The sequence below is a fragment of the Microcebus murinus genome, chromosome 2 (assembly GCF_040939455.1).
Source record: "Microcebus murinus isolate Inina chromosome 2, M.murinus_Inina_mat1.0, whole genome shotgun sequence".
Classification (NCBI taxonomy): Eukaryota; Metazoa; Chordata; class Mammalia; order Primates; family Cheirogaleidae; genus Microcebus; species Microcebus murinus.
In genome coordinates, this window is record NC_134105.1 from 99,862,641 (window position 1) to 99,876,553 (window position 13,913).

The following is a 13,913-nucleotide window of genomic DNA, read 5'->3' on the forward strand; positions in this document are numbered from 1 at the left end:
AGGGCAAAGTTCCTAGAAAAACACTTGGTAAGAAACAAGCAAGATCTATGAGACAGGCATAAAAAAATGCTTGAAAAAAGGTCAATTTTCCCTAAATTAAGATATAATTTAATGTGATCCAAATAAAAATACTAGCAGGACTTTTGATAACTTGACAAGCTGATTCTAAAGATCATATAGACAAAATTAAAAAGCAAGATTATTCAGGAAAAATATTGGAAAAAGAAAGTAATGACAGGAAGACTAAGCCTACTAGATATTAAAACATATTACAAAGCTCCATTAATTAACTGTGTGATACTGGTCAAGTACAAATATACATGTTAGTTGACCAGAATCAAAAACATAGAAATAAAACCATTTAGGAATGGAGTAAATTAGTTGCTCACATATTCACACAAAAGGAAATAGTAAGGGATATTCTTCAGGCAGAAGGGGAAAAATCCCAGATCAAAGTAACAGAACTCTGTGTAGATTTGCCTAGCTTGTCTTTAGTCCTTTCAAAACTCAACAAAAAATACTTGCAGATTGCAGAATGTGCATGCTCTCTCATTTCTACACATTTGAATATGCTCTTTGTTGGGTCTAGAATGCCATTTCCTACCTTTCTTACCTGCCAAACTCATATTCAAGCTTCAGAAAAGTTCTGGAGTCATTCTTTTATGAAGTATTCTTTCTCTGAGAAACAACAGAGTATGTGTAATGCCTCCTAAATGTTGACTTTCCTCTAATCTCTTGCATCTCCATTTTGTTCTTCATCTTTTATTTGTTCTTTATTCCACTGCCAGAGGAATATTGCTAAAATATAGATCCGATTATGCCTCCCTCTTGCTCAAAAATATTTGATGCTTACTAAATGCCTGTGTGTCTATAAAATATAAAGTCTGAACTTCTTGGGGCATTCAATGCAGGATTCACCTCCAACCTACTTTTCTTACCTCAGCTCAGCCATGTATGCCTTTGTACTCTATACTTGAGGCACCCCTGCCCTCACTATTCACCCACACAGCTCTGTGCCTTTGTTTACCCAGAACCTCAAGCCTGGTATACTCTCCTACCCCTCTTCTCTGCCCATTAAGATCTTTCAAAGCTCTCCTCTCAATAAAACCTCACCTAAAATCCCATTAAGAATTACTGACTCATTCCTAAGCTTGCATAATTAGTATTTATTTCATTATGGTTGGTATTATTAGTTGTTTATTTCTGTCTCTAACATTAGTTTACAACATTCTTGAAGTCAAGGTCATGTCTTACTAATTTTTTCATCTTCCTAGCCTTAACACATTGTTTACCACATGGCAATAAATATTACAAACAAAAATAAATACTTTTGCATAGAATGAAATAAAAGGGTATCTGACACATGATAAGTATTCAGTAAATGGGAACTCTTTCTTGTGGTAATAATGGGTACTTAATACACATTTTGTGAAAAATGGCAAAACAAACTGTGCTGATTTATTATTAGCCAGCTAATTTCTTTTAGAATTAATACTGGTTGGACACTATTAGTAAAGAATTTCAATTTCCTCTTTTGGTGACAGCAAAAGTTTAGGTTGTAGAACCTCACAGAAAGGATCTTAAGATATTTTTCAAGACCTAGGTTTACATGTCTCTTAATCCGGTCCCCCTACAGCAGACTTACATTTTGAGATCTCCTTATGTTCACTTAATCCCAGAAACTTAGTACAGTTCTTGGTATACAGTAAGCACTCAATAAATGTCAGTTGAAAGAATGAACAAATAAATTATTTTTTTATTAGACAAATTGTTTATGTGACTGTCTCTCCAATCGGACTGTGAGCACATCAAGTATAGAGAACATGTTTTTTGTTTTTTGCGGTTTTTTTGAGACAGAGTCTCACTCTGTTGCCCAGGCTAGAGTGCTGTAGCATCAGCCTAGCTCACAGCAACCTCAGACTCCTGGGCTCAAGCAATCCTTCTGCTTTAGCCTTCCAAGTAGCTGGGACTACAGGCATGTGCCACCATGCCCAGCTAATTTTTTCTATATATTTTTAGTTGGCTAATTAATTTCTTTCTATTTTTAGTAGAGACGGGGTCTCACTCTTGCTCAGGTTGGTTTCGAACTCCTGACCTTTAGCGATCCTCCTGCCTCGGCCTCCCAGAGTGCTAGGATTACAGGTGTGAGCCACTGTGCCCGGCCTAGAGAACATGTTTTGTTCATCTTTTTTTCTCCAGCAACTATCTACAACTAACGCAAAATGAATGTGTACTAAATACTATTTATTAAATTGTAGGCAAGAGATAAATACTTTATTTCAAAAATGCAAAGAAGGGAAAAGAAAACACATTTCTTATATCATGTAAACTTGTACCAAAGGCTTATGAATAGATTTATGAATTGGAGTGTAAAATATAGAAATTTCTACCTTGAGGATATAAAAGAAGGGAATTTGGAAACTGAGAAGTCAGGTCACCCTAGTCGTCTGGGGTGGTTAAAGCTAACTAATCCCAGTAAATGAGAATCTAGACTACATGAAAATCTCTAGCTCCTATCTGGACAGCATCAGCCCCGGGACAACCCACAGGGGCAGGCTGTGGTCACATCTCTTATCCTAAGAGTGCACATCTGTCAGGGAAATTCCTGCTGTGGCCATGATGAAAAAGGACTTGAGTGCAGAGGAGGAAAGTATCAGGGATCACTTGAAATACAAACAAATGGGGAAACTGAAGAAACAATTTCAGTACTACCACATCTGCTTCAAGAATGGCACACTAACTCCCTTCCAAAGTACATCATTACATTGCACCATCATAGAAGGAATGGAATAGCAGGACAGGGTTGGCTGGCTGGAATTACATCTTCGGGAAGCTGGCCAGGTTGGCAATGCCACAGGCGTTGTTCTTATTCCGAGCCATGAGGACGTAGCCTTTGATTCCCCAGGCTTCTCCCCAGCTGTAGGACCAGTCAAGAAAAATACTTAGTACCCTCAATTTATTTATTCATTAAAACACTTACAGAGTATTGTGCTAGGTACTGATGGTATACATAAACAAATAAAATATTTTTTACCTTTAAAGAATTTAAAGTCAGGAAGTGAGAAAAAGACATAAAACTATTGGTATCAAAGGTGGGAGAGATTGCTTCTGATCAAGAAGACCAAAAACGGTCTGATGTAACAGGTGGCATTTGAACTGAGCCAAAAGCCTGGGTAGAATTTTGACCTGTGGGAAAGGGATGCTGGTGGAGGGGTGTGAAATGAACAATGGAGGCAGGAAAGCGTGGATGTATGTTAGGATCATAGGGCTGCAAAATAGTGTACCTGACAGGATGTAGTGGAAGACATGTCTGGAAAGATAGATTGAGATCAGCCTGAATTATCTTTATTGCAAGGTCAAAGAGTTTGAGTTTTACTTGTGACCCATGATTGTAGAAGAGCCTGAAGGTTTTTGAGTGGGAGAGTGATATGATTAGAGTTGTATTTGGGGAAGACTGCTCTTGAAAATGTAAGTCTAGAACATAAGAAAGATGCAAGAGAGGCTGAAGCTGGTGATTTTAATTTGGGAGAAAACCCTAGAAGACAGATGGATGGAACTATGAAAGTGGATGAGATGACAAAGAAAAGGAGTGCAGAGTCTAGAAGACAGGAGAGACAAAGAGAGAATGGAGAGAGGAGAGACTGGTCTGTATATCTTCCAAATAGTTTTTGTGAGTTTTCTGTCCTTTTTCCCCAACCAGCAATTTCTCAAATTACCCAGTATATTTTATTTAAGGCCTATACCCTACCCCTGTCCTCTCCTTCAGGTGCCCCCACTGTTCTGATCCTGCCTGGGTGTGTCCCTTATTCCTCCCAGCTCTCTTGGATATTATCTCTACCCTTGGCATCTGACCAAGAAAGAACAAGGTTAAGTGCTTGGGCCTGGGAGTTAAGAAAGGGACAACACAAGGACAGAAGCTATGGGAGAGTAGAAAAGTGCTCACGTTCACCCTGAGTTGGAACTGTGAAGCAACTCCCAGCCTCACAATTTAGTGTTTCAGTCTTCCAGGTAGCAGCTCAACTTGATTATACCACTGCATTATTTTGTGACTCCTGAGAGTCTAGGATTCTTGTTCCTTGGAGATCAGCAAGGACAGCAAATCTAATCAGTGCTGCTTCCAGGTTGGTAATGACCAACCAGGAAAAGAAAAGTATAATTCCCATAAATCTGTGCCCGATTCCCAAAGCCACAAGGGGCTAGAGAGAGATGGGTAGCAAACACTAATTTGGTTTTTTTTGATACCTTATATCCAAAAAGTGTTTCTCTTCACAGACCTCACAATCTTTGGCAAGTTCTTATATATATAAAACTTTATATTCTTCAAGGGTATTTTGAAGAACAAAAAGCTGCACAAGGGAATATTAAACCTTTACATTGTTTTCTGTTCCCCTGCTGCTTATAGAGAGACTGATAATGGAAACTTCCCTAAGAATTGATCACATTAGAGACCAAAAAAAGTAAAAATAGATAATTCTAAAGCTTCTACCAGCCTTTTTTTTTTTTTTTTTTTTTTTTTTTCTTTCTTGTGTCATGGTTAGTTAGGTCTGTCTTTCTTATTGGCTCTGAGATCACTTAAAGCAGACATCTGCTCCATTTCTTGTGTATTTTACTAAGCACCTTACACATGGAGCAGCTGCCCAACACATACTTTGAGTACTATTGTTTGACCATTAAATGTTAGACTCAGAATTAAAAGCCTCTGACTAGAAAGACAGAACTGAAAAGCCTGAGACAGTTTTCTCTTGATTTGGAAGCAAGAATGGAATATTGGGAAGCTAGAGGTGAGTCTGAGTGTTCTAAGGGTAACTGAGAGACAAAAGTAGTATTTCCATTATTACCTGTTTTTAACTATCCAGTGTTTGTTTCCCTTCTGGATTCCATATCCCACTGCCAAAACTGCATGGTTCAGATTATCACTATTGCAGCTTTCATCGTAATACACACCTAGAAAACAAACTATCAAGGTGAGGCTCTCTGCAATCCAATACGCCCTGTGGGGTATCCCAGTCTAGGAGACTCTAGAATTCCATCCCAGTCAGAAGAGTTTACAACAAAGATGCTCTGCATTGCAGCAACTGTTAGTTTCTCTTTGGCAGACTCAATCAGAATATGAAAACTAAGTACCGAAAATATTCTGGGTCCTTCGAGAAGCTGCCATGCCTACATCATAAAAGACAGTTCTCTACAGGAACAGCTCCTTACCTTTGCTATAAAAATGGAAGGAGGCTAGGCTTGCATCAATGCCCACAGAGACAGGTCCCACTCTGGCCACTGCCCTCTTCAGGGCTTTCTCGTTCCCCTCAGGAATCTCTCTATATCCTCTGCATTTAGCTGCCTTGCCTGTTGGGTTGTACATACAACTTTCATCCTGGAAGAAACAAGGTTGTAATAGAACTAGGATAAGCAATAGGCAATGAGCTGGTGAGTGAAAAACTCAAGCAATATTTTGAGTAATGACAGTGAACTAACAGAGGCAGCAGACTAGAGTCCCTCACCATTTTATTAAACTACAAAAAAAACATGAAAAGTAGATTCTTTACTTCTACGACACATAAAAATCAACTCTAGTTTGAAGTAGTTTGAAGACATAAATGTGGAAGGAAAAACTTTCAAACTTAAAAAGGAGAGAGAATATTTTTATTACCTCAGAGTAGAAAAAGAATTCTGAAATAAGATTTTTTGAAAAATACACAAATCATCTTCTGGCTATGTAGTATGTATGAGCCTCAGAGGGCAGGAGGGCATCAACTGCTGTGTGGAGACCAAGGCCAAAGCCCAGCTAGAGGGAGGATCTGGCCCCTCTGTCGCTACTGTATCAGGGGAGCTGGTATAAGGCAAAGAGTTTTGGCTGGACCCTTACGCTCTCATTAAAGATAAAATATAGGCCGGGCGCGGTGGCTCACGCCTGTAATCCTAGCTCTCTGGGAGGCCGAGGCGGGCGGACTGCTCAAGGTCAGGAGTTCAAAACCAGCCTGAGCAAGAGTGAGACCCCGTCTCTACTATAAATAGAAAGAAATTAATAGGCCAACTGATATATATCAGTTGGCCAATTTTTTAATATATAAAAAATTAGCCGGGCATGGTGGCGCATGCCTGTAGTCCCAGCTACTCGGGAGGCTGAGGTAGAAGGATCGCTCGAGCCCAGGAGTTTGAGGTTGTTGTGAGCTAGGCTGACGCCATGGCACTCACTCTAGCCTGGACAACAAAGCGAGACTTTGTCTCAAAAAAAAAAAAAAAAAAAAGATAAAATATAAAAGCACATAACATGACACTAAAATACATTAATTAAAGAACCTATCAATTTAGCCTGTGATTCACTATGTAATCCAATGATAGCCCATGTCAAGATGGTGTATTCTTTTTGGCAATTCATTTTCCTACAGACTACCCCTTCAAAATTCTAAGGTTGTATCTATAAGAATACCTTATCTACTACTCAGGAGGCTGAGGCAAGATCACTTGAACCCAGAATGTTGAGGTGCTATGATTCCATCTCTAAAAAATATACATATACATATATATATATATACACACACACATATATATACACTAATATATATATAGTCTAAATATTAACAGTAATGGGAGCATTTTACATGACATTCTAAGGTCACAATGGTCTATAATCTTAATAATTTGTCAAGATCTCTTTGTTCTCTGCCATGTGATCCAAACCCCTGATGCCTTCTGGTGCCAAAAGTTGCACATACCTACAAATAAAACAGGGTATCTTAGGAATAGACTCAGAAGGATGTCATGCGAATGATACTTTAAAGTCAGAATAACCTGCATCATGATTGGAATAAACTTATATTACTGTCCCTTTAAAATGTTCTTAACTGGCAACAACTGCCCTATCAGATCTCTTCTCTTTTTAAAATTTTATTTTTCCTTATCTCCCCCCATTCATAAATGAATAAAATTCGCTGCTATTGTATTTTTAAGAGGCATACATTACAAAGGGAAAAATTATTAATTTTACTATAACAAGATTAAGAACTGGCCAGGCGCAGTGGCTCACGCCTGTAACCCTAGCACTCTGGGAGGCCGAGGCCTGTGGATTGCTCGAGGTCAGGAGTTCGAAACCAGCCTAAGCAAAAGTGAGACCACATCTCTACTATAAATAGAAAGAAATTAATTGGCCAACTAATATATATAGAAAAAATTAGCCAGGCATGGTGGGGCATGCCTGTAGTCCCAGGTACTCGGGAGGCTGAGGCAGCAGGATTGATTAAGCCCAGGAGTTTGAGGTTGCTGTGAGCTAGGCTGACGCCACAGCACTCACTCTAGCCTGGGCAACAAAGCGAGACTCTGTCTCAAAAAAAAAAAAAAAAAAAAATCATGCTGGGGACGGAGGAGCTTACAAGTGTGTAACTGTGCGGAGCAACCTCACCTCTCCCACATATGGGTAGGCATCTTCAGAGTCAATGCCCCGATTCTTCTGCACATATTGGAAGGCATTGGTCATGTAGCCCCCTCCACAGCCATCATTCTCAGACACACAATCCACGAGGTTCTGGGGACTCAGATTTAAGAGTTTGCCAGTTTTCTTCTTGAGTTGCCCCTCCAGGGCACCCACAGAGCTAAAAGCCCAACAGGAACCACACACACCCTAAGAGACACAAAGAAGAATTATCAATCATTGATGTTCACACTTTCTGTATCTTCTCTCTACCTGCCTAAAGAAATTCCATTCATTCTATAAAATTCAGCAGAAATGTTGCCTTTGTTGCAAAGTCTGCCTCTTCCCCTTCATTTAACATTTGTTGCACTGTTCTATTACTATTAATAACTGTTATCATCTTTACTGTTAGCAGCAGTAAAGCAGAGCAGAGCAGAGTACTAGCTTTGGAAGTAGCTCTCCTGGTTTCTAACCTTGGTCACTACCTATGTGACCCTGGTTAAGTTATTATTATACTAAAACTCTCTGTGTGGCAGTTTCCTTGTCTGGAAAATGTGGACAATAACATACTTAATGTAATTGTTATGAGGATTAAAAGATTTAATTCACATAAAGAGCTTAGAAGTTCCTGATACATAATAATCTCTCAAAAAGTGTTAGTTATGGCTAAGCATGGTGGCTCATGCCTGTAATGCCAGCACTTTGGAAGGCTGAGGTGGGAGGATCACTTGAGGCCAGGAGTTCGAGACCAGCCTGGGCAGCAAGATGCCAAGTCTACAAAAAAATAGGAAAATTACCCATGTGTGGTGGCATGGACTATAGATCTAGCTACTCAGTAGGCTGAGGCAGGAGGATCACTTGAGCCTCGGAGTTCGAGGTTGCTATGAGCTGTGATCGTGCCACTGCATTGCAGCCTGGGTGACAGAGCAAGACCCTGTCTCAAAAAAAAAAAAAAAAAGTGTTACCTATTACTATTAGTGTTTGTGCAACTAGATTGTAGATTTTTCTTTATTTCCTATTCTATTTTTTAAGATTGAGGATTTCTTGAGGACACAGGTTATGTCCTAATGATCTTTTTTTGAGACAAGGCCTTGCTTTGTCACCCAGGCTGGAGTGCAATGGAGAGATCATAGTTAACTGTAGTCTCAAACTCCTGGGATCAAGCAATCCTCCTGCCTCAGAACTCCCAATTAGCTGGGACTACAGGCCATGCCATCATGCTGGCTAATTTTTCTATTTTTGTAGAGATGTTGTCATACTATGTTGCCCAGACTGGTCTTGAACTCCTGGCCTCAAGTGATCCTTCCACCTTGACTTCCCAAAGTTGAATACAGATATGAGTCAACATGCTCAGCTGTCTTAATCGTCTTAAATCTCTACTGCCTAGCACTGTACCTGGTAGATTCTGAGGTAAAAAAGTATTTGTTCAATGAATATTAAATCAATTGGTCATCTTGCTGACAGGATTCTGTGTTGTTAAGGTTGTGGGAAAACGGCATTCTCATGCTGATAAGAATATAAGATTGTAAAAGCTTTCTTGGAAAGGATTCTCTGTGAACTAGCAATTCTAATTTTAGGATTTATTTTGCATAATTATTTGTACACATGCACAAAGATATATGCACCAGAATGCTTACTGCAACACTATTTGCAATAAAAAACAATAGAAACAAGCTAAATGTACAAAAGTATGTGATGAGTTAAATAATGGTTTAGGCTATATTCTCTTAGCATGGGGAAATGTACGATAATTCCTTCTCTCCCCTTCCTGGTGCCCTTCTATGTCAAGAACAAAGCAGCAGCAAAAGGAAGACGTCATGCCAGATTACATACGCATACCCAGAAGAAAAGAGAGTACCTGGTCTTTGACAGGAGTAACATATCCTTTCTTTCGATAGTCAACAGAGTCTGGGACTCTGCCTTCCCAGTCTGGGATATAAAGGGTGTCATTACTGTGGGAATGAGAAGGGGGTACTTTGAGTCCCGTCATCTTCTGAACCACCTCTTCACTGGTCTGAGACAAAGAAGAAAGAGGCCAGGCATCAGCAGGGAACTAAAGCAAATAGGGCAGGTGGGCCAGGAACTGAGGATCAACTCACCATATCCCCCAAGTGGTTCATGGCCAGTTCATATGTATGGACACCAAGCGATGCCTCAAGGTTATGGATAGAAATATACTTCAGGTTTTTTTCCCAAATTAAACGCCGAGAGATTTCATCCACCTAAACAGAGCATAGTCAGTATTGCATAGACTGTGTATAATGTTACATATGCAATGCTGTGGAGGTTTTTAGGAGAAAAGATGAAACTCACAATCATAAAGAGTTTACAATTTAGTTAGGGAACTAACCAGAGATTATTAAGAACATGCAAAAATAAATATGTAAACAAATACAAATAATACAATGCAAAACTCCAGAGGAAGAGAAAAAAATTGCTTATAGATTAATAGCATTAATCTGAGAAGTCTTCCCAAAAGAGAAGTATAAGACAGTTATAAAGCAAAGGAAGGATACAATTTGACGGAAGGTGAGTTGAGGCACAGGAATGAAAACCCTATGTTAAGAGTTAGGGAACAGAGACAGGGTTGCTTGGAATAAAGTATTTGGATTGAAGAAGGGAGTCTGGAAGCTAGATCTAGAGATCCCAAATCTCAGCCCCCCTTCCATACTCCTCTCCAAGTACCCAGGCACCTTGCTATTATACTGCTTGCTGTGGGTCTTCTTCCATAGCTCCCACTGGGTATCCAGTATCTCCTCAGGGTACAGAGCAAAGGTCACCATGGGTAGCAGCAGAACCTTGAGTCCCCACATCCTAGGGAAGGGCATAATTAGAGGAGACTCTTTAATTTGGCAGGGGGTTCACAGCCTGGTTTGGGATTAGGAAATAGCTAAAGTCATATTCCTAAACAGGTGTCTCTTAACCTTTTAGAAGTCATAGGCTCCCTTGAGAAACTAATAAAAGGCCGGGCACAGTGGCTCACACCTGTAATCCTAGCTGAGGCAGGTGGATTGCTTGAGCTCAGGAGTTCAAGACCAGCCTGAGCAAGAGTGAGACCTAGTCTCTACCAAAAATAGAAAGAAGTTAATTGGACAATTAAAAACATACAGAAAAAATTAGTCGGGCATGGTGGCACATACCTATAGTTCCAGCTACTCGGGAAGCTGAGGCAGGACTGCTTAAACCCAGGAGTTTAAGGTTGCTGTGAGCTATGCTAATACCATGGCACTCTAGCCCGGGCAACAAAGTGAGACTCTTATCTCAAAAAAAAAAAAAAAAAGAAAAGAAAGAAACTAATAAAAGTATACAGTCCCTCTCATCAGAAAAATGCTTGCACACACAGTAATAATCCAGGGATTCATGATCTCAAGGAACCCCTTCCTCTGAACCATTAGGCAAAGGAACACTAGGCTCTATGAGGAAGGCAGACAGAGAATGGTGATTTTTCATATGATAAATTAACCAATGATAGGAGGGCCTAAATTTGGATGGGGCACTCTCACATCTGATTCCAAGTATTTTGACCTAGGGAGATTCAAATAACACTCTCTCTCACACACACACTTGCACAGACAACCGGAAAAGAGGGACAAACTGTACAACCAGAATGGACTCATCTCTGCCTCCTCCAGTCTCCCCAGCAGGCTTGGAGATGAACAAGGTGCGGGCAAGGTGGGAGTGGGGTTACAGAATACAGAAAAAAGAGATTTCTGGCTAAGTTTTGCTTCTTGATTATTTCTTCAAGGCGTTCTCCTCCTTGCCTAAATTCTGGCACTTTTCCAGATCTTGTCAGAAGAGGACAATGTAAGTTAAGTGCTCCTTGTTCTCTGTGAGACATTTACTATTGCCTCACCTTCCTTATGCATTTCTTCCTTTCTCTTTCCCCTCCCTCCTTAGGCAGGAAACTGCCCTAATCTTAACCAGATGTGGGCAGTTAGATTTTTTCCCCCAACAAAAAACTTATGGCCACAATGCAAGACAAAAAGCCTCAGAACCAAGGTTTGTTAGAAGAATTTAAGATGGAAAAGCAATGTTCTATGATAATTAAATTCAGTTTACTCTAGCTTAGCTCATTTCTTACAATGGCTTGCTTAATTACAAGTCCTCCATTTTAATAAAAATTTGCAGCCTACAGCAAGTCACATAGCTTGCATAATTTTTGAATTTATGGTCCATTTTTCTGTAACCTTTGCAAGCTGGTAAAACTAACAGCTGGAGTGTTAAGGGCTTTGAGATGTCTCGGAACAGGAAGCACTGAGGTCCAATCTTTCCAAACCACTCCTCCTCCTCATTAGTTAACACTTTTGGTCCTTTTTGGTCAAGGCAGAAAATCCTGAGGGGCCACTCTTGAGGGATGGGTAAGGATTCTCTACATCCTTTGCTTTTACTAACAATCATATATGTATCATACAAGGAATATTATATCATAAATATCATACAAGGAATCTTAAAGATTTCCAGGCAGATTTTAGATGATTTTATTTGGCAAGGAAATGACCTAAGAAGGGTATCTGTTTTCATCCACAGAGCCTATAAAATTTATTTTGATCCCCAAGTCACTATGTCCATAATACTCCTAAAAATAGAAAACTGGAGGGAAGAAAAGCTGAAAGATCTAGGAAGTTGAAAATGTTACCTGCTGATGGGAATCTGTTGTTTGGCCTGGTTTCGGCAGCGAAGTGTGGGCAGATGACTGGGGGTGCCAGATTTATTCCATCAGGATTGCGGAAGTCAGCTCCAGCAGTCGGCTGGAAAATTTGGATAAGAGGAGGCGGGGATAGAAATGCTGAGAGAAGGGGGGTTTAGGGAGGAGGGAAGGAGGCAGCGGATTTGCAGTGTTTTTGTGTGTGTGCAGTGCATGTGCCAGGGTGAAGAGCTGCTAGGTATTCTCATATGACTGTCTTTGGTGGCAGACAAAAAAAAAAAAAAAAAAACAACCTCAATACATATTACTCAAGTAGGGGCTTACCTTCTCTTTCGGTGAGTAAATGGAACAACACAGCCCTAGTCGCCCCCATCCTCCTTCTTTAATATCTTATTATACTATTGGAGGATTACATCTTTTCCTACCATTTTCCTGTTATGACCTACCTCCCCAACACTGAAAACTGTTTTTAAATTTGTGTCTGACCCTCACCTCTGGTATGAGGGAATAAACACAAAAGGCTAGAAAAGAGTAATGTAAAGGAAGTCATAGGCTCCAAAGTTGTATTTTATGTTTGCTGGCTAAAAGTTGTTACCACTTGCAGGCAGGGGAATAGTTTCCCAGCTTAACATGTTTTGCTGAGGGAGCATATGCCCGGAATGTTCAGATGAAACTGGCTTTAAAATTGTAACCAAAACCCAAGCACTCCTTGTTATTTATGACAGCATATGAATCAATGTCATAAGTCCTGATGGATTCACATGTGACTCTGTTGCTAAAACGCTCAGATGGTGGGATGCCTGCTGAACATTATGTCTCAATTATTAAAATCCCCAATCTAAGTCCCAGTCACATGAGCTTCTCCAAATGCTTCCCCAACATCCAGGCATGTGACAGATCACAAGAATCTAGCTCAGTTCCCAAACCACACTCAACTTCATTTTCTTCCATAAACAGATGTAGGGAAAAAGGGTCCTTGTAATAGAAAGGATGTTAGGTTATTAAGTGTGAAATGTCCGATCTCTTTAAGTACTAAATTTCTCTGACATTTCACTTAGACACTTCTTGTTTTATTTCTGTTGTGAAGGTACGTCCTCATTCTTTCAGACATATGGTTTGGCTCGTGATTATCTTTAAAAAAAATTTTTAGAGCAATTTTTGTGAAACCATGGATAAATAAAAAATTTATGTTATTTTCGAATATGGGTTCCATGTGGAACCAATGCTGCACAGACAGCTCCAAATATCAATGAAGTGTTTGGGAAGGATGTGGCTAATAAATGCACAATACATCAATGGTTTAAGAAGTTCCATTCTGGTGATGTTAATCTTAAAAATGAGCCATGTGGGCGACCCGAGATCAAGGTGGATAATGATGAGCTGAAAGCTGTAGTGGAAGTGAATCCATCTTAACCTCTGCATGAATTAGCAGCAAGGTTTAACATTACTATTCCAACAATATCGGACCATTTGAAACAAATGGGCAAGGTAGAGAAGCTGGACAGATGAGTACCTCATGAATCTCACGAGCATCAGAAGACAAATTATTTTGAAGCTTGCCTTTCTTTGCTGTTATGACATAAAGGTGAACCATTTCTACACTGTATTGTTACATGTGATTAAAAAAATAGATTCTTTTTGACAATCACCAAGTGTCTAGCACACAAGTTGGATAAAGATGAAGTGCTGAAACATAGTCCAAAATAGAATATTTTTCAAAAAAAGCTAATGGTGCCCAGCCGGGTGGCTCACGCCTATAATCCTAGCACGCTGGGAGGCCGAGGCGGGTGGATCGCTCAAGGTCAGGAGTTCACAACCAGCCTGAGCAAAAGTGAGACCCCATCTCTACTAAAAATGGAAACAAAT

General features: G+C 39.9%; 1 protein-coding gene across 1 annotated transcript; it reads right to left on the reverse strand.

The window, feature by feature from the left end:
- Window positions 1-2,243: 2,243 nt before the first annotated feature.
- Window positions 2,244-12,311, reverse strand: CTSK (cathepsin K). The gene is made up of 8 exons (XM_012767516.2): window positions 12,039-12,311; window positions 10,096-10,216; window positions 9,502-9,624; window positions 9,261-9,416; window positions 7,394-7,612; window positions 5,203-5,368; window positions 4,839-4,944; window positions 2,244-2,917 (listed from the first exon to the last, which is right to left on the reverse strand). The coding sequence occupies exons 2-8, from the start codon at window positions 10,213-10,215 to the stop codon at window positions 2,818-2,820; spliced, it is 990 nt and encodes a 329-aa protein (XP_012622970.1). The 5' UTR covers window position 10,216; window positions 12,039-12,311; the 3' UTR covers window positions 2,244-2,817.
- Window positions 12,312-13,913: the final 1,602 nt, after the last annotated feature.